This window comes from Plasmopara halstedii (assembly GCF_900000015.1).
Source record: "Plasmopara halstedii genome assembly, contig: Scaffold_2364, whole genome shotgun sequence".
In the NCBI taxonomy this organism is placed as follows: Eukaryota; Oomycota; class Peronosporomycetes; order Peronosporales; family Peronosporaceae; genus Plasmopara; species Plasmopara halstedii.
The window spans coordinates 183,676-203,314 of NW_020189271.1; the positions used below are offsets into that span (position 1 = coordinate 183,676).

General features: G+C 45.6%; 4 protein-coding genes across 4 annotated transcripts; 1 reads left to right on the forward strand and 3 right to left on the reverse strand.

Annotated features, from left to right (window-relative positions):
* Positions 1-1,406: 1,406 nt before the first annotated feature.
* Positions 1,407-2,050, forward strand: PHALS_03466 (uncharacterized protein; the record flags this gene model as incomplete). Its single annotated transcript, XM_024717680.1, has 2 exons — positions 1,407-1,577; positions 1,697-2,050. The coding sequence occupies 2 exons, from the start codon at positions 1,407-1,409 to the stop codon at positions 2,048-2,050; spliced, it is 525 nt and encodes a 174-aa protein (XP_024583154.1).
* Positions 2,051-5,938: 3,888 nt separating this feature from the next.
* Positions 5,939-7,324, reverse strand: PHALS_03467 (CRN-like protein; the record flags this gene model as incomplete). Its single annotated transcript, XM_024717681.1, has 3 exons — positions 5,939-6,154; positions 6,219-6,700; positions 6,763-7,324. The coding sequence occupies 3 exons, from the start codon at positions 7,322-7,324 to the stop codon at positions 5,939-5,941; spliced, it is 1,260 nt and encodes a 419-aa protein (XP_024583155.1).
* A 6,956-nt stretch (positions 7,325-14,280) lies between these two features.
* On the reverse strand, positions 14,281-14,592 carry PHALS_03468 (uncharacterized protein; the record flags this gene model as incomplete). The annotated part of the gene is made up of 2 exons (XM_024717682.1): positions 14,281-14,373; positions 14,437-14,592. The coding sequence occupies 2 exons, from the start codon at positions 14,590-14,592 to the stop codon at positions 14,281-14,283; spliced, it is 249 nt and encodes an 82-aa protein (XP_024583156.1).
* A 1,271-nt stretch (positions 14,593-15,863) lies between these two features.
* Positions 15,864-19,155, reverse strand: PHALS_03469 (trna wybutosine-synthesizing protein 2 3 4-like; the record flags this gene model as incomplete). The annotated part of the gene is made up of 6 exons (XM_024717683.1): positions 15,864-15,905; positions 15,965-17,685; positions 17,757-17,858; positions 17,947-18,697; positions 18,768-18,959; positions 19,030-19,155. 6 exons carry the CDS (start codon positions 19,153-19,155, stop codon positions 15,864-15,866), a joined length of 2,934 nt encoding a protein of 977 aa, XP_024583157.1.
* Between the last annotated feature and the right edge of the window lie 484 nt (positions 19,156-19,639).

A 19,639-nucleotide genomic window follows, 5' to 3' on the forward strand; every position in this document is an offset into this window, starting at 1 on the left:
TGCGGTGGGTACTCCGAGCGGCATGCTCTGGAGTGGCTGGTGATGCCTCAAGAGCTGTCAAATGCCCCAGCAACATTTGTTCGTCTTGTGACGCAGTTGTTCAGGCCCCACAGGGCGTATGCACAAGCATATTTTGAAGATAACTTCGTCTATAGTGTTGCGGGGCACCCGAGGACAGATAAGGAGAATCACATCGACCATTTGAGAGCGATGCTCGAGTGCATGTGCACGAAAAAGTTGTATGCTAATGCCGATAAGTGTATCTTCGGCGCAGGAAGAAATTCCTTTTTAGGGTGCTTCATCGGGAAGCGTGGCCTTCGAGCGGGTCCCGCTAAGTTCAAGGCCACTGTGGACTACCCGATTCCAAAGAACCAGATGGACTTGCGCAAGTGGTTTGGTCTTGCCATTAACTTGCACAGATATAGCGCAACCTATGCGGATATGGCACGGCCATTGTCGAATCTCTTTTAGAAGGATACAGAATGGTGTCGGGACACCGAGCATCAGGAGGATTCTAACAGGGTCAAAGACAGCTTCCTTCATGTACCAATACTGGAGTTGCCAGACCCTGATCGTCCTTTTAGTGTTTTGCTGTCGGCTGTGCACTGCTGCAAGCAGACGCCGAGGGCCGAGATTGGGTGATCGCATCCGAATTTCGCTAGCTTAAGGCTGCGGAGAAAATCTACCCAGTCTACGACAATGATATTTTCGATGAGGTATGCACTTTTTAAGTTCATGGTGCATCGGTTTGGCTCAAAGCCTTTTCTGATCTACACGGATCATACGACAATACAAACTGCAACTCAGTCGCTTCGACATCCACGAGGCACAAGAAAATCATTTCACCTGCGCCTTGTGGAACCTGGAAAGTTCACCTTCGACCGGCTTTGCTTGGAAACTCGACCATTGTGCCCTTTAATCGAGCGAATAAGGAATATGCAAGGCGTACTCCCCCAAATTTTCACCTGCGGATACCACGACGATGCATAGCAACTAAGATGCCACTCGTATCACCCAATTCTGCCAAAAACCATAGCCTCTGTAGCGCACATAGTTCTCCACCATTCGCACCTCACTCGACCATCTTGAATCTAACGTTCTGGTTTCGACGCTCGTGAATCAAAAGTTGTGCTTTCGCATTTGATAGGATATTCACCGCTGCCTTATAGAAGGCTGAGTGTCTGCAGAAGATTAAAATGCAAATCGCACCTGTCAATGATTATGGTAACAGTGTAAGAAACTATTATCAATTTTGGAAAAGGGCAGTTGACATCCCAGCTAGTAAACTTTTTAACTTCTGGATGTAAACTATATCTTGTTTTCCTTGACAGAAAAATGATAGCTATGACCACATGCAATAAGTCTGGTGAGGTGGTGCAATGACTTCCGACATAGTAATTACCAAGATGGGAATGCCACATTACAAGAGAGACCGCAATTTTTGCGCGCAGTATCAGATCGGAGATTGCTTAAGCGACATTCTGTTGCTCATTCTAGCATACAGTGATAGCACATATCTATGTTTGCGGTCCAAAGGACTTCACCTATTCAAAGCGCTAGAAGGTCCGTTGCAAGAAGTGTTTAGGCCTTTGAGTCGACAACTCTGTCCGCTTCAAACGTTGTATTCTACTTTCTCTTAACAAAATTGATTCTCCTATTAAGCTTTATCGGACGTGTTCTTTGTGGATGACTCCAGAATGTCAATGCGATCGGCAGCAGTAGCAACGAAGATGGCACCAACAACGGCATCAACGGTAGTGACGACAGCGACGACGACCCGAAGATTGTGACTCTGTCATCTCTAGCCAAAGCTTTACCAACGCCTTCGTCTCCGACCGAAGATCCGGTGATAGTGACAACGGTGAGTGAGCAATTTCGGATGTCTTGTTGTGCAAATGAGGTGGGATTATCTTTAGAAAACTATAAAATGCTTGCTCAATCAAAACTAAATCTCATAATTTTTCAGTGTATCGTAATAACCGCTTTTTATGGTGTCATGTGTTGCTCACATAATAAATTAGTGGATCGTCAAGATGTGTATAGCCAGTAATTTTTGAGCCAGCAAAGCACCGCAGACTGTCACCTCTAGGTTTAATCTCTGCCTGTATAATCGCTTGTAACTCCAGAATCTCTTGTTCGACCTGTTGTGATGCTTAATATTTAAAAAAAATATGAAACCTACACCAACACAGCTGATAACTACTATACAAATACTGCTATCCTACCAGTATTTATCTGAATATAACCGGATGCTCTGCTAATTTTTTGCGATGCCTACGGAATGATAACCCCGGAGATTTCAAAATGATATGTTTGAGACTAAAATCACCGGTAAATGATTAACAAGCTGGCGCATTAAGACCTAAAGACACACATCCTTTGCAGCGGGGCTGCAGTAGCTCTTTGCTTAAATAAGAGCACCGACCCTACATTCTATACAAGAACCAGTACGAGTACAGCGGATCGCAATCCACTAACTACACGAGTCCCCCAAACCTTAACCCGAGGCAATACACTCTTTCGTTCAAATTTTAAACTATAGTCTAATGTTTTATTTGCAGCAAAGCCGCCTATATCTAAATCTCTACGTTTTCCTTTCTACAAGTAAAACCTACTATATATGCATAACTACTGGCAGTCCCGCCACGTAGTGGCTGCTTGTGACGGTGCAGCCACACCATTGTGTGATTACACCGTCTTGTGTAATCCACAACTTTGTACAGGCATGCCGTCATGTGTGACACACCCTTACATACCAGGATACGTGTAATCCCATTACACTCTCCCCAATCAAAATTGGTATACCCAAAATTCACTTTTACTTTTTGCTTCGTACGAGACTCGCGTGTCTAAGACATCTTTAAGTCCCCAGGACCTTCTTCACAATAAGCCCTGTGTCTATGACACGAAAAACATCCAGCCTAGCTAGTTTCGAGAGCACCCGCAGGCAGAGTCCTTCTTCGTCTCCTGCACGCGGTGCAACTCCAGACAAAACGTCCGCGGCTTCAGAGGAGGCACATCCCAAGCTCTCGGCAACCGGGTGCCGCACACTGCGCGAGCCACGGGCGATATATTGCCTCGCCAAAGATCTGGAGGAACTCGACTACGAGTTGTATACTTTTTTCCTAGTATGGAAAGAAGAAGAGGGTAGGGGCGCCAAAGGTGCAACGTGAGCCCTGCTCGAACCTTGCGGACACCGTGTCCGCTGCCTGACCTCTCAACTTCTGGGGAAAGTGGCATGATTACTAATCGCCTCGACTAGACACAAGAGCATCAATTGGAGGCTGCCCAAAGGGCTGCTGTCATGCGCTCATATCCACGTTTGTTCCTTGACCCTCGTGTAGAATACGGCTTCCGCTTGTCGGATCCCGCTACTGAAGTGAAAAACGCGATCACTCGATCGTTAGGCGTCAACGTAGTCGGGCACCGACCACTACACAAGCCGAGCTTGACCAACTTAAAGCTCTCCGAGCTCGCTTCTTGGTACATCAAGAAATCCCAATGGATAGGTACCGCGCATGACCTTGTGTTCAAAGAAGAGGCACCCCTGTAACCGCAACGCGGACGATTCCTGTGGTGTTCGTACCTGGCGAAACCGCTGCAGATGATGAAGAGCTCTTTAAACAATGGTTGCAGTGGTACCGCAAACTTACCTCACTTTCTAACTTACAGCGGAGCTACACGGAAGTGGACGAGCGCGTAGACCGCCATATTTGGTTCGATTTTGCCAAACTCAAGGCGCAACGCCGTGTCGCCCTGCGACATATGGAATAATCCATCAAGCTTCCGTGAGCTCTGTGGGTTTTCACACGGATGAGTCTAGACCACAGAAGATCAGGGCCATAGCTCGAGCTCATCTCATAGCCCTTCGGGTTCCGGGCTACTGTTGAGAATCACGGGGCGTCTGACGATGCGGAGCATCATGACCCTTTGAAAATAAGCGTCCACGACGTCTGGGCAGTCTTGCCAAAGTGGCACCTCAAAATCCCACGAATTACAGAGTTTATGTTTTTCCGCCACTTCACAAGATACTGGGTTTGACCCTGTCGCTGACGTCGACCCACGAGGCGTTCCACGTAATAGTGCACGCCACCGTTCTCGTCCAGAAGAGTCGGTGGCGGACGATGACGACTTGGACGATCGCCGTTCGGTGACTCACGATATTTTTCGAGCTCTAGAGGACAAAGCTTGTCGTCATCGGCACTCCGCTGAGTATCTTGCCGTGGTGCGAAAGAGCTCAAGAGCTTGAAGAATGTTGTGCACCGACTGCCTCACGTTAAGGACGATGGCGTTTTGTCGGAGCTGCTCCTAGCCGTCGAGCAGACGAATACGTCACTTCGTGCGATGATGGAGCACCTTGCGCCGTTGGAAACGGAGATTGTTGCACTCCGTGCTCGGAAACAATTGCTGGTTCAGTTTCTGGGTGGCTAAGCGCCTTTGGGTGCCGCCCCCGCGTTCACTTGCGCCGGATCTTGGTACGGCTTAAGCAAGTCCACATAAAATACCGGGTGGATGCGCATTCTTCTCATGAAAAAATAAACCGTCGACGGAGCTTCGTCTTAAAGACAGCAGAAACTGCATGTGTTGGAGGGTTTTTGGCGTTTAATAAACACAGGTCGCCGACCTTAACGTTTTTTACATTTCTTCTTCATATTCCTACTGCATGTCTTACTTCCAGCCATCACATCGTGAACGTGTCGTAAGACAGTCAGTCTGGTAGACAGGAAGTCATCGACTTCTTTACGCACGGTGATGGGGAAGACATCAGCTAGCCGCTCGATTATATATCCCCCAAGCCCTGAGCCATGAGATGGCGGCGTCAGCGGGACGCGGGGATTAACAAGCCCGTTCACGTAGAACGGTGTGTAGCCGGTAGACGCATGCACTGCATTGTTCAGCGCAAACTCTAGGAACGGCAGCATGGCGCTCCAGCACTTCGACGTCTCCGTCACTGACAACGTCACCGTCGTGACATGAGAAAGCTCATAATCCGGTCTGCGTGACAACGCATCAGCTAAAGCATTCTGCTTTCCTGGCTTTTACTTCACTTCGAAGTTATATTTTGCAAAGAAGGAGAGCCACCTGGCCATCCTCTGTGAGAGGTAACCAAGCGATGGGCTTATACCGCATATGTCTTGGTCGTTGAGACCAACATACTGGGCTATGTGTAGCCATAAAGATTTGAAAGCGTCGTTCAATAGTGTGCCCGCACAACTGTTGAAAAGAGTAAACAGCTAAATTCACAGTGCACTTTTGAAATTTCATAAGTACTGAGCATAAGACGATTGGGAAAGAAGATTGAGAAGCTATGAAGACCATGCTTATTGCGATATTAGTATGTCAACACAAGGGTTTTTTAAATTTCAATTTGTCTGATTGAGCGAAGCATACTAAATCTAATATTCGTTCGCATCGTTTAGCATATCTGTTGATTGACCACGAAACAAAAAACTAAGTATAGAAAGCCGTGAAGTGGCACGATTCCAAAGCACCAACAGAATCAATAAGTACAAACAATCAGCGATAGAGAAGTAGTATTTCATCAACTATGATCGTTTCACGTTTAGCCCAACTCGTAAATCCACGATCGGACCCTTTATTGAAGGGTTATTATACTTGATAAGACTCTACACATAGGTTCCTTTGCTATTGCTATACCCATTCTTTCGAAGGTAACAATACTTGCGGATCCTTTTACAAAGTAGATAGCTATACTTCCCGACACTTATTTACAAGGCAATCAATCATTACAATCTTCGCTATCAAAAGCAAAGAGGGGGATTATGCCTGAGTCGAGCAACGGAAGGATGGAAGGTGGTGGTTCGATAGGGTACACAGAAACAGTCTGGTGGGATACTGATAGTGGTGTGAGGTCAATAGGAAAGTTGTTGACACAGGCAGTATCAACGCTATCGTATGCTGCTGAAATAAATAATTGTTAATCAGTTGTAGACGTCATGTCAAAGTACTCTTGCCAGCGTTGTTTAATCTGTTTACGCTTCCATTCGATACATTCGCAGAATACCATGGGATTCTCAATGTAGACACAGGTTTGCATCTCTAAGCGATCATCCGATGCAGCGAAACCGTCCTTCATGCGCAACGAGATAAGCTCACCATAACCAGCATCCAACGCGCTGACAATCAACTTTATCTACAAGGGAACAGGAAATGAATAGCAGGGTTCATAAACAAACAGCGGGAATTGACACACTTACTTCAAACCTGTTGCTGATCACTGGATGCGGCGAAACTGATTCGACTCGAATATTCATCACTGGCACGGAAACCGTGAGAGCATCATACCAGCCGTGCATCTCTGACGAGAGAGCGAGACGATTACTTTTGTCGTTGTCGTACTTATGATAACTTTCGTATCTACGACAATGTTCTCTCGACATCAAATGACAGCTCTGTGCCTTTCCAAGTGGTCCAAACCACTTTTCACTTTCGATTCGTTGAAATCTGAACTCGTCGGTCATCACATCAACAATCGTAGTGTTCGTTGAGATAGAAGACATCGTATCCTGTGTAGATTCGGTTGCCTGAGGATCATAATGCTCGTAGCAGATGCGCCGCAGTTCACAGGATACTTGAACAACTTGGGTAACAGAAGTTTTGATCACTTGACCATTCAGCGGGGAATTAATTGTCTGTCGTTCATTACGGACTACACTCTCAAACTCCAGGGCCTTTTCCTCTGCGAAACACACAATGAATCACCACATGCAATCTGCGACACAGAAAACGCAATTTACTCACTTTTTTCAAATAGCACATGCACCCGCAACGTCGTGCCATCATACCACAGTGCTTGGATCTGGTCGCCGATGCGATGGTCAGGATCATAGTATCCAATATACGAATCTGCCAACCGAAACAATCTGTAGCGAATTCCTTTCGTGTTAAGGGCATTCTCGACCAATCCATCGACAAGCCATAATCTCGTTTTCTCTTGCTCTTGCTCCGGAGTCACCACCAAAACGTGGATGTGTTTTGACTTTGGGGCGCGCCATCGTGTTATGTTGTTGGCTTTCAACACCTCTTTAATTGTCCACGTCGCCTTCATCTTCTCTTCATTGATCAACACTTGGATGTCATTGTGAACCTTCCCTACTTCGAGTTGCAACGCAGCAGGATCATCGTCTGGCAACCACGAGTCGCCTTTTCTGGCAAGAAAAAGCTGCAGCTTGCTCGCGGCAAAGTCATACTTCTGCTTCTCCGCAATTTCTTCCTTCAGATCCCCAACAGACTCACTCGAAGCGATGTTGACGGGGAATGCGCTTCCCTGCTCTCCGACAATCGCGCAGAACAGCTTCACCATGTTTCCTCTTGCTTAATTTGTAGACATATCTCAAATGTCAGCCAATCAGATACAACGACGCCAAAAACGACTAACGGACATGGGAGTTGACTTGTAGAAGATTGGTCCTACATTCTTGATCCACAGATTGATTAGGTTTGAATAACCTAATCGATTTTGAATAACCTAATCAATTTGTGGATCAAGAATGTCCATGGAGTTACCTGGAAGCCATATCGCATTTTGACGAGGTGCTCATGGAAGTAACTTCTTATCAGAGACTCAGAACGAGAAGAATACTAAAGCCATCGGCCACATCGCACAAGGTCTACTATCGAAGGGCTTGACTCTACTGGTTGATGTAATCGAAAATGAAGCAATCAAACCAAAGTGATTTAAAAGGCTATCAGCTTATCGTTAATTATTCGAAGATCTCTGCCTACTCCACAAAAATATAAATGATGGTCTTTTAGTCTTCTTGCTTGGCTTTTCACTATGCTAGTATAATTAACCGCTCGCTTTGAACGTGTAGATGCAGTGTAATCGTGATTAGCTCTAATTGGTTAATTCCCAGAATAAGCTCTTCACGCATATTGTCGAACTCTTAGATGAGACGTTTGTTCAAATTCTTCAAGTGTTAAAATTACACCGCTGAAGGCTTGTGGATGACGTTAAAGTATTCCGGTAACGGCCACAGTCACTGTCATGGTTAAACATATTGCTTACAGACAAAGTGATAGTTGCTCATTTGCAGCGAACTGCCGTAGCCCTTTCGCTTAGAGGAAGTTAAGTTAACTTCGGTGACCTTCGTTCTATACTTAGAGCCTGTACGACCGTAGTGGATCGGAAATTGCTTACTACGAGAGTAACCACAACCTTAACTCAAGGCAAATAAACTCTTCCGCTCAAAAAATAAACTGTATTTCTTGGTTGTACTCGCGACAGAGCCACCTATATCTATATCTCTATGTTTTCCTATCTACAAAGTAAAACCTAATTAATATACATCTGGCAGTCAAGCCACGTATTGACTTCTTGTTTAAGTGTCGACATCCCATTGTGTGGTTAGACCATCTTGTGTGATCCACCCCTTCATACCAGGGTATGTGTAACCCTGTACACCCCCCCACCAAAATTGTGAAAACCCACAATTTACATCTTATTATCGCCTCGTACGAGGCCCGCGTGTCTTAGACACCTCTACGTCCCCAGGACCTTCTGCACGCATTCTATGCTCAATGAGCGTTGAGTCTATGACGCGAAAGATACCCAGCTTCGCTGGTTCCGAGAACGCCCGCGGACAGAGCCCTTCTTTGTCTCCTGCACGCGGTGCAACCTTGGACAGCTCCTCCGCGGCTTCAAAGAAAGCGCATCTTAAGCCCTCGGCATCCGAGCACCGCGCACCGCACCCGCCACGGGCGACGGATGACCTCGTCGAGAGTTTGGAGGAAGTTGACAACGAGTTGGATACTCTTTTTCCAGGATGGGAAGAAAAGAAGGGCGAGATGCGCCAGTGGCGCGACGTGAGCCCTGCTTGAATCTTGTGGACGCCGTGTTTGATTTCCGAACTCTCGACTTCCGGGGGAGGTGGTTTCGTTACCAACGACCTCGACGAGGCGCAGAAGCAGCAGCTGGATGCTGTCCGCAGAGCCACTCCCATGCGCGCATCCATGGTCGGTTCTTGACCCTCGTGTGGAATACGGCTTCCGCTCGGCGAATCCCGCCGCAGAAGCGAAGGAGGCGGTCACTCGATCGTTGGGCGTCTACATGATCGGCCCCCGGCCACTACACAAGCTGACCTATACGAACGAAAAGCTCTCCGAGTTCGCTCCTTGGGGCCTCAAAGAACCCGTGGAGACGTTCAGCGTCAAAATCGTGCTCAACAAAGAGGCTCTCCTGTACTCGCGATGCAAATGATTCCTGTGGTGATCGCCCCTGGCGAAACAGCTGCAGGTTAAGAAGAGCTCTCTAAGCGATTGGTGCAGCGGCACCGGAAACTTTTCGTGCTGTACAGCCTACAGCTGAGCCACAAGAAGGTGGACAAGCGCTTGAAACGCCATCTTCGGTTTGAGTTTGCCAATGTCAAGGCGCGTCGCCGACATTTATTGGATTGTTGCCCTGCGACGTATGGTCTGAACCATCACGCTTCCGCGAGCTCTGTGGTGTCTCACACGGGTGAGGCTGCGACCAAAGCAGCTCAGGGTCATAGCTTGAGCTCATTTCATGGCTCTCAAACGTTTTTGGCTTGTGCCGAGAAGCGCGGGGCGTACGACAACGGGGAACATCATGATCCCACTGATCAATAGCGTCCACGACGTCTGGGCAGTCTTGCTGAAGTGGCACTCCAAACTCCCACGAAATCTCGAAGTCGGGGTATCCCCGCCACTTCACAAGATACTACGTTTGACCTTGGCGACGACGTCGACACTCAAGACGTTCCAGGTGATAGTAGATATCACCATACTCGTCGAGGAGAGTTGGTGGTGGACGATGATAACTGGGTCGATCGCCGTCCAGTGACTCGCGATGCTCTTCGAACTCTTGAAAACGACATCCGTCGCGATCGGAAGTCCACTGAGCATCATGCTGGGGTTGCATACCGCTGCGCGAAAGACATTGAGAGCGGCTCCTAGCCATTGAGCAGACGAATGCGTCGCTTCATGCTAAGGTGGAGCGCTTGGCGCCGATAGAGACGGAGATCGTTGCACTCCGTGATCAAAACCAGTTGCTGGTCCAGCTTCTGGGTGGCATAGTGCCTATGGGCGCTGCTCCAGCGCCAACGCTTCCGCGTCCACTTGCGCCGGATCCCAGAACGGCTTAAGCAAGCCCGCATAAAACACCGGGTGGGTGCGCATCCGTTTAGGAGCATAAGCAAGACCCCGCTTGGCCACAACTTGAAAGGTCCGATAAGCCATGGACGGAGCTTCGTCGTAAAGACAGCAAAAATTGCATGAGTAAGAAATATTCTTAGCATTTAATAAAACCAGGTCTCCGACCTCAACAGGTTCTAAAATTTTCGCTTCGTCTGCATGTTCCTTCTGCATGTCTTGGTTTTAGCCATCGCATCGCGAACGTATTCAGTCTGGTAGACAGGAAGTCATCGGCTTTTTGACGAACAGTGAGAGGGCTGACATCAACTTGACGCTCGGCTATTCCTCCCGCACCAAGCCCTGAACCATAGGATGGCGGCGTCAGCGGAACGCGAGGATGAACGAACCCGTTCATGTGGAACGGCGCCAAGCCGGTAGATGAATGCGCTGCATCGTTAGAGCGAACTCTATGTGTGGCAGTATGGCGCTCCAGTGCCTCGGAGTCTCAGCGCAGACACTGCAAAGATTGTCCTCGACGACGCGCATCACGCGCTCAGTTTGACCACCAGTCAGCGGATGGCCCGCTGTTGACATATTCAGCTCAGCTTGGCGCCCAGCACCTTAAAGATTGTCGACCAAAACACCCAGTGAAACGTGGGGATCTGTCAGAAACACTTGACTCCGGGAGTCCATGCTGTCGAAAGCCGCAATACAATCAAGTCGAACGAAAGAGAATGATGTGTACCGAGGACCATCTATCTGCTATATTTTGGTATTGTTTTACTGCGACATAGAAGTTTCACTGAACAAAGTGATAAAATTAGTAGACTGGCACGAAAAAATCAGCAATATCAGAAACAAAAGTACGATACTAAAGTATGATACTAAAGAATCAATTCAATATCGCCAGAGAGAGAGAGAGTTCAATTCACTCGATTATAAATAAGCATAATAACTAAGAAATAGATAACTGCCAAGGAACGATAGGTCGTCAGCTGTCTAGAAGCGCTGCGGAGAAAATATAGTATGAGCAGGATCGCACAAAGGGAAACTGAAGACATTATGGAAAAACGAGTAAGTATCGAAGAATATATCAGTGCGCTAAGTAATACGTATGAACTACTACAGATCGAAGATGATGCCAGCATTGTGAGTTTAAAGGAAACTATTGAAATGCTGAAAAACGAGAATACAGCCGCTACTGCATGCATATTCAAGTAGCAGCAACATATGGTGAAATCAGCGGTGTTGGTGACAGTTAGTAAGAATATTCGATACAACATGCAAACTCGGCTACGTTGCGTTGGTTTATGGAGAGGATATGGAAGGAAATCCTAAAGCAACTACCTTCATCACCATATCTGACAAAAAGATGTTTATTATCAAGAAGGAAAGGCTTCACAAACATCGAAACGGGAAGCCGAACGTCAATCCAGACATAAATACAGTCGCTTGCCGAGATTCATCATGAGAAGAGAGCCCATTATAAAGGATGATAGCAATCAAACATCCTCCTGCTTCAGGTGTGAAACTATTGGCCAATAAGCTAAATGCAAATGAAGCGAATGAGATCCATGCGTCTATAAAAGTAATTGCTCATCAAGAAGCTCAAAAATTGAATGCACGCGCTCGGCGAGAACTTCCTGCGATCGAAATTTGCTTTCCATTACTATTCCAAGCGTAAGGGAAAGAGAGATCAAGACCACAGCGGGGCTGCTGAAGCTCTTTCGCTTAGAGGAAGCTTGGTTAAGGTCGGTGACCTTCGTTCTATATTTAAAACCAGTGCGAGTGTAGCGGATCGCAATCCACTGACTCCAAGAGTAATTACAACTTCAACCCAAGGCTAAATACAAATAATGCGATAGATACAATTCAAACATAATTTTATTTCTAGATTTTATTTGCAACAAAGCCACTTTTATATAAATCTAGAGGTTATCCCATATAGAAAGGAAAACCTTAAGCTACTGGTAAGCAAAGCCACGTACATACTTATTGTTTAAGTGTAGCCACACCATCTTGTGTGACACATATCCTTCACACCAGGGCACATGAAACCCCATTACACTCTCCCCCATCAAGCTTGTGAACAGCTACACCTCACATTCAACTGTCGCCTCAAACGAGGCTCGCGTGTCTAAGACACTACAACATCTCCAGGGCCTTCTCTGCTCAATGATCCCTGTGTCGAAGACACGAAAGACACCCAGCCTCGCCAGCTCCAATAACGCTCGCGTGGCAGAGCTCTTCTTCGTCTCCAGCACACGGTGGACTTCAGACAGCACGTCCGCGACTTCAAGGGAAATGCAGCCCAAGCTTTCGGTAACTGAGAACTGCGTAGCTCATTGTCAGCGACAGGATTGCACGACTAAGAACACAGACGCGATGTCCACTCCTGACCGCGCACCGCGCTCGCCACGGGCGACGGATGACCTCGTCGAGAATTTGGAGGAAGTTGGCTTCGAGTCGGATACTTTTTTCCCAGGATGGGAAGAAAAGGAGGGCGAGGTGCGCCAGTGGCGCGACGTGAGCCCTGCTCGAATCTTGCGGACGCCATGTCTGATTCCCAAACTCCCGATTTCCGGAGGAAGTGGTGTTGTTACCAATGACCTCGACGAGGCGCAGAAACAGCAGCTGGATGCTGTCCGCAGAGCCGCTCCCATGAGCGCGCATCCATGGTCGGTTTTCGATCGTCGTGTGGAATTCGGCTTCCGCTCGACGGATCCCGCCACAGAAGCGAAGGAGGCGGTCACTCGATCCGTTTCTTCGCGTCGAGCGTATAAAACAAATTCCATGGATGGTTTTCGTAATATATTAGCTAATGCTCTGCTAAATGAATATGTCGATAATTCTGTGCTCCAGAAGACCCCTTCAATAATAGAGAGATATAAGGATCTGATGACCAAAGCAGCTTCCGGTCAGTTTGCGGGATTCTTGGCGCGGATAAACCCTCTAGTAAAATGACATCATACACTCTTAATTTTCATGGATCGATTTTGATGATCTTATAGATAGGATCATCTCACTGAAGTACTCCTTCAAGTGCTGGAAAGTCTCAATCCAAATATACAAGATATTAGCATCATATTCAAAAAACCTCCTTCAAAACTTATGACTTCGTACAAAACTTATCACTAACTCTGACATACGTTTGATTGCGCTTGCATATCAATAAAGACGATGGAGGGTCCGCCCGTACTGTTTGCTTGCATATCATGGTTAATTACTTTTGCTCGTCAACAATTAAATACACAATTCATTTCGCGTTGGATTTAAGCAGCGTCTGATATGATAACGCCTTTGAGCTCGTATCCTTTCTAGCAATGTTATATCTTGCAGCTAACCAAAATATTTTCATCGATATACCCATTTTTATTGTTCACGCGATCCGCTGTCAATATCTTCTATCTAAGCTTGCAGATACTTTTGCCTTTTAGCGTATTCAAATGGGTATTGGTCATCTCAAGTTCCCCATCTGTCAGATGGCATGGGTCTTATAACCAGAAAATCGACATTAAGAGCATTCGAATGCCTCACCTGGTTCTCTGCTCGAAAGAATCAAATTTGAGAAGCAGGTCTAATACATCACTTTTTCAAATAAGCCCGTTAGACTAACACCATCGGAGAGCATGTCGGATCAAGTCGCCTGAAGAAGTCTGTCTAGATGAGACTCAATAGCAGCGACGACATCAAGGTTCCTTGATTAATTTCATTGTAATGATCCCACACAAGCTTGACTTGCTCATATTTTACAATACACGTTCCTTGAAGTTAAGCTGTAGCTCAAAGCTGGTGATATACTCATGTGGTGATAGACCTATACCAACCACATGTGCAACAAATTTTGTATTCGCATTTTGCATCCGCCAAGGTATGTCTCAAGATACTTTCTATAACTCGTTCACGTTGGGCAATCATTCAATATATCCAGCATCCTAAATCTGTCGGTCAAAACTTACATATAGTTAGAGTTTGTGATGCATAGTAGAATTATCTTAGGTCCAAGGCCAGCGAAAAAAACCATTCTTGATCAGGTCGATATCAATTTCTGGTTCTACTTACCAAACTTGAATTTGAGTAAGGAACGCGGCTAATTTCTCTGTCATACGTTTATGTTTGTGTGATGTGCACCCTGGCCATTTTATGAAGTTGAAAGTGTGAACCAAATTATCCTTTTTTAAGTCTCTCATCAATATCTCCATCGGTGTTACTTTCCATGATCGATATACTGAACGGGGCTACAGACGCTGAGCAACCATGCTATTGATGATTGCATCAAGCAACTGTCTAAACTCGTTAAAATTATACTCCTATATTTTCTACTGTCGTGGATTTATTCAACATCTCTTCTAACAGGTTACCTGAATTCACGCTGATAAAATAAAATTTTCGTGAGGCTTTCGTTGATGAAGACAGATGTGGCTTATTTGTAAACTTGGTATTATCCCCGTTTTGATTTTCAGCCCCGCTTTGAATCATAAAGATGCAATGATTGAAATATTATTCTAATCTTTGGTTAATTTTCTTTTGATTAATAAACATTGTGGTTTCGTCACAAACCTCGCTTCCTCACGTTAATCCCTCTTGTGATTATATAACATAACAGCTTCAGTGAGCACAACCTCGCATTACGGACACTGATATCGTCAACCTTTTTGATAAACATCGCGTGATTGTCATAACTGGGTATACTGACGGTATTTTCGAAAGCCTTCGTTGTTTTTCGAATGCATTTTGATTTTCGATGTCTCTAATTCAGTGCGTAAACATCAAAATCCCACTCTTTCAGTTGATGGAGCTCACAAATATCTATTGGCTTAGAGCTTCGGTAAGCACCAAGAGAATAGTCAAGCCCATTGGGCTTACAGATCTATTTAAGCGCATTTTTTCAATGAAGTTTAAATCTTTCGTGGGTCGTTCTTCTCCCTTTGATCCAAGTGATAGATAATGCAATAGAACATGCATCTGTTGTTGGTTTTTGGGAAGTTGATCACATGGTGGTTCTGTTTAATCACGTCAGTTATAATAGCATCACTATCCCCAAGAGCAAAGTTCAGGTGGTATATATACATATCGAAACCATCGATCTCATCTAGCTTAACTGATGACGATTGAAATCCCGCCGCATCCATCTTCTCCTTCTCCTTGATAGCAGGTAGACCATCGGAATACCCGACTTCGAGTAAATGGTAAAAGACAGTGGGAATAGTTTGGTGTTTCAAAGTTAGGTAGAAGGACGTCTCGATTCGATATTCGTGACATCATTCGATGATGGCACACGTGCATGTGGGATCTGTCGTATTGTAATTTTTTTGAACTTGTTCCCGCAATGCATGAAGGGAGCATGTACCTCGGAGATCCAGTCATGTAATGGTGACGTACGGCCCATTACATCTATGTATATTGGGTTGGAGATTCTCCAATCACAAAAAAAAATATTTATCGCTACTTCAGCAACCACGCTCTTTCTATAAGGGAACGTGTTACTTGAGCTCTAGAATGTCTTAAGGTAGACATACTAGTCCATCTAATCTAACTTCTATCCGAATCGTCGTTTCCGGAATTTGTGAAAACATGTAGAGTTTGGTGCTTTTCACCGGTAATTCTCACATTGGATCAAATGTTGTGGTTGAATCGTGTAAGAACTCGTCAAGGAGTCTCATGGAAGGGTAATTAGATTTTGGTGGACACCTTAGTAAAGTGATTGAGTCGAGGTTTGTGCAGGCAACAGTGAAACACCGAGACCCTCACTAGTCTATAATATTGAGTTTCATGTACACTTTGTCTACGATCTAGCTTTACAGTAAATGTCAGCAACGAGGTGATATACCTTTGGGGCATATGACTTGACCCTCTCTACATGCTCACACGTGATGGACCAGTGATGTCCATAAGACTTAGCAAGCGCCTGTATCGAGTCTAACACATGCTGCTTCCACGTTTCACGATCCTCCACAGCCACGTTGTCATGTACGTGGAGCCAGCCACCAGAAGGTTTCAGAACCTGAATAGCCAAAGGCCACGCCTTCTTGCTTGTAGGTAAGAGACCCAAATTTACACGATCTGCGATAGCACCAATCGTAGGAGCTGACTCGCGATTGTCTCCTAAGTAAATTTTACATCTGTCTGCCACATGATTGCGCTCCAGGTTAAAACGCAGTGCAGCTACCGAGTCTGGATTCCATTCACATGCGTGTACAAACGCAGCACCACCATGCACGAGAAAAGGAAGGACATAGTACCCAATGCCGCAAAAAAGATCAACTATTGTCTCACCGCGACATCCAATGTTTGCCATACGGGCCTTCTCAGTCACATTGCCCGACGAAAACATTACTTTGGTGAGATCCCATCCGTAAATGATCCCATTTTCTCGAATTTCTACCCATCCCGGAGCTTTCTTGCTCCGCTCTGAGACTAGAGCTGTATCATTTACATAGAGAAGTTTTACGTGACTTTGGCGCTTCTCACTGGCATCGATAAAGGCCTTTCGTGCAACACGAGTAAACGCAGGGGTAGTGGAAGCACAGACGTGTGCCCACATTTTGTCCGCAAATGACATCCACTCCGGTTCCAGGAATGAGTCACGCGGAATCAACAAAACGTCACCAACAAACTCGAACTTTTTCGGTATAGCATTCATTAACTCAGACGAAATACCATTATTACAAGCAAAAGCAGTGATGGTGCTGCGGATCATTTCGTTCCGATTGTATCCACTTGTCTTGCCGAACTTGTTTGCGTAAGCATCATCGTCACCAACAATTTGCAGCTTCAACAATTCAGTATCAATCGTTGAGGCTATAACGTCACGAATAGTTGATACCACAGGAAGCAAAAACATCGTTCGACGATTCGAATTTTTGTTTGGTTGTGTACCCTGAGCAACGTGGATGCGTCGCGACTTGTCGTACACATGCAGCTTTTCAAGCAAAGTCTTGACTTTTTTTACTTCCAGTTTGTCAACAAGAACACCAAGAGACTTGGAAATTGAGGAGGCTGACACACTTGTATCAGACGTGTTGACAACCTGATTCTTGCTAGGAACAATCGAATTGCTCTGCACTATCGACAGATTGCACAAGTATGTCGACGAATAAAACTGTCCAAAGCCAAAGCACTGGAACCCACCGCCTAAAATGTAAATCGAGTTGTTTGTGTCGATATAAACCGTGCTGTGTCCTACAAAAGCTGCATCTGTATGCTTCACTTCGCCAAGTTCGGACCATTGCGATGCTTCAATGTCTAGCAGATATACCTTTTGGGTCGCCTTATCTCCACTTGCCAGCAATTCAGACGTTATACCGCCTACAACTACAACCTGGTGATTGCTAATCGACGATGCGCTTGCAGCAAAAAGTGCAGGTGGATGACTTTTGTTCAAGGTATTTTCGAGCTTAACAGAATCCCATGTCTCCTTGATGATATCAAATATTAAGCACGCGCTGCTATCTCTTTCGCCACTGCAATCTCCGTCTTCCAGCGAAGACATTCCTCCCCAGAACAGAAGCTTTGTTGAGTTGACAACTGCACCAATATGATCAAATCGTCTGGGAGTATCAAATGAGGTCTCTACGAAAATCAAAATGCAATAGAAGTAAGTAATTTTGCAATCGAAAAGCATTAAAGTGAAATTCACATACCAATTTGACGCCACTGCGTGGGATTCCCAATATCCAAAGCAAAAAGGTCGTTGAAGACTTGCTTGGTATCGCGACCACCATAAATGTACACAGTAGAACCCACTGCAATTCCATACAGCAAAACGATGAGTACAGTTGTAAATTCACAATACTTCTAGCGTGAGCAGGTCTACTTGGTAAATGAGCTTACCCGCACAGCTGCAATGTTTCCAGCGCGGAGCGGGCCCAACTCCGTGAGGAGCAATCTTTTCCCAGATTTTTGTCTCAAGATCCAAAACAAAGAGATCACCAAAGGGTTTAGCGGGACTAGCTCGACCTCCGAATACAATCATTCGCGTTCCCACCACAACAGCAGTATGATAGATCCGAGGCAATGGACCATCTTCTCTTGTTGTCGAATGATATGTTTGCTGAAGGGAGCCATCTTCAGCGACGCAAAGGTAAACTACATCAGCGACGCGAGTTGTCGTCCCAGACACAGTTGATCCATGACCTCCGAATACAACAATGGTATTTTTGTATTGCACACTAGAATGTCCCACCAGTTTCACTCTGACTTCGCTTGATAGTTCCTTCCAGAAGCTCAGTTTTACTACAGATCGGTCAACACCATACGAATTTGTAGATGGATGGCAGAACTGAGCACGAAAAGACGTCAGAAGTCTATCTGTTTTTAGTTTGTTTGCCTCGAACTTCTCGTTAGCAATATTTACAATCCACCGAAGATACTCTTCATTAACGAGCAAACGTTCTGCACTCCTTCCAAGGGGGATTTCCAATCCATTTGCCGCTGTACGAATTGCACACATGATCTTCCGATTTCCTAGCACGATGCCCGACTCTCGAAATCCACACGCAATACCCCATTGCAATAACTTTTTTGCAGAGTCAAGCTCACGGCAAACCACGTGCATAATGAACGGCTCGTGCTTGAATATAATCTTCAACAAACAAATGAAGCTAATCAGCCATCTTCATAAGACATTCGTCACATCATCTCCATCTCTGTACCATTTTATTACCAGAGTTACCGTCAAGCGAATGCAACCCTGCTACTAATTGATCGAACGTGATGGTGGCATGCTCAGCAAGAAGCCACTTGCCTCCTTTCGTAATCAAGTTTGAATTTGTTTCACTATCTGTAGTAGTAGCAGCTTCACCACAAAAGACTGCAATACGACCTGAGCACGAGCTACTTGTCACCTGTTTCAATCAAAAGAAGCGAAAGAGTGAGCACAATGTTATTGCAGCCAAACCATGACCGCCAACGCACGTAATCCGGATGTGCATTGATAATTTTGATCATATCCAAAATTGGTTCGTCGATGCAACCCTTTGGACTCTTATCCTCCATTGCCTGCAGCTTGCGCAGGCTCTCGCGCTTGAGCTGTGCGAACATGGTCCAGTGGTAGTATGATTAAGGATTTATTCACAAATTTTGCGGTAATCTATTTTTATATACAACAAACTTTGTAATTTATATTACCTGTAAAAAAGAGCATGCACATAGAACAATTGTATGTCGTGAACTTAGCCAGCGTACGTTAATCAAGAAACATTCTCGTTTCAAATTTCACATTTTCCGATCAAAGTTATCGCGATCAAGTACTAACCAGACACCGTTAGTAAAATTTTTAATACATGTATAACTACTGGCTATACCGATTTCTTATTTGGGTGTGGCCACACCATGCCCATCTGGCGTGATACAAACCCCTGTTACCAAGGTATGTGTAGCCCCATTGCACTCCCCCCATTAAGATTTGAGAACATTCACAGTTCCAATCGATTATTGCCTCAACGAGGCTTGCGTGCCCGTTAGACACTGTAAGGCGGCTCTGATGCGCGCCCATCCACGGCCGGTCATTGACCCTCGTGTGGAA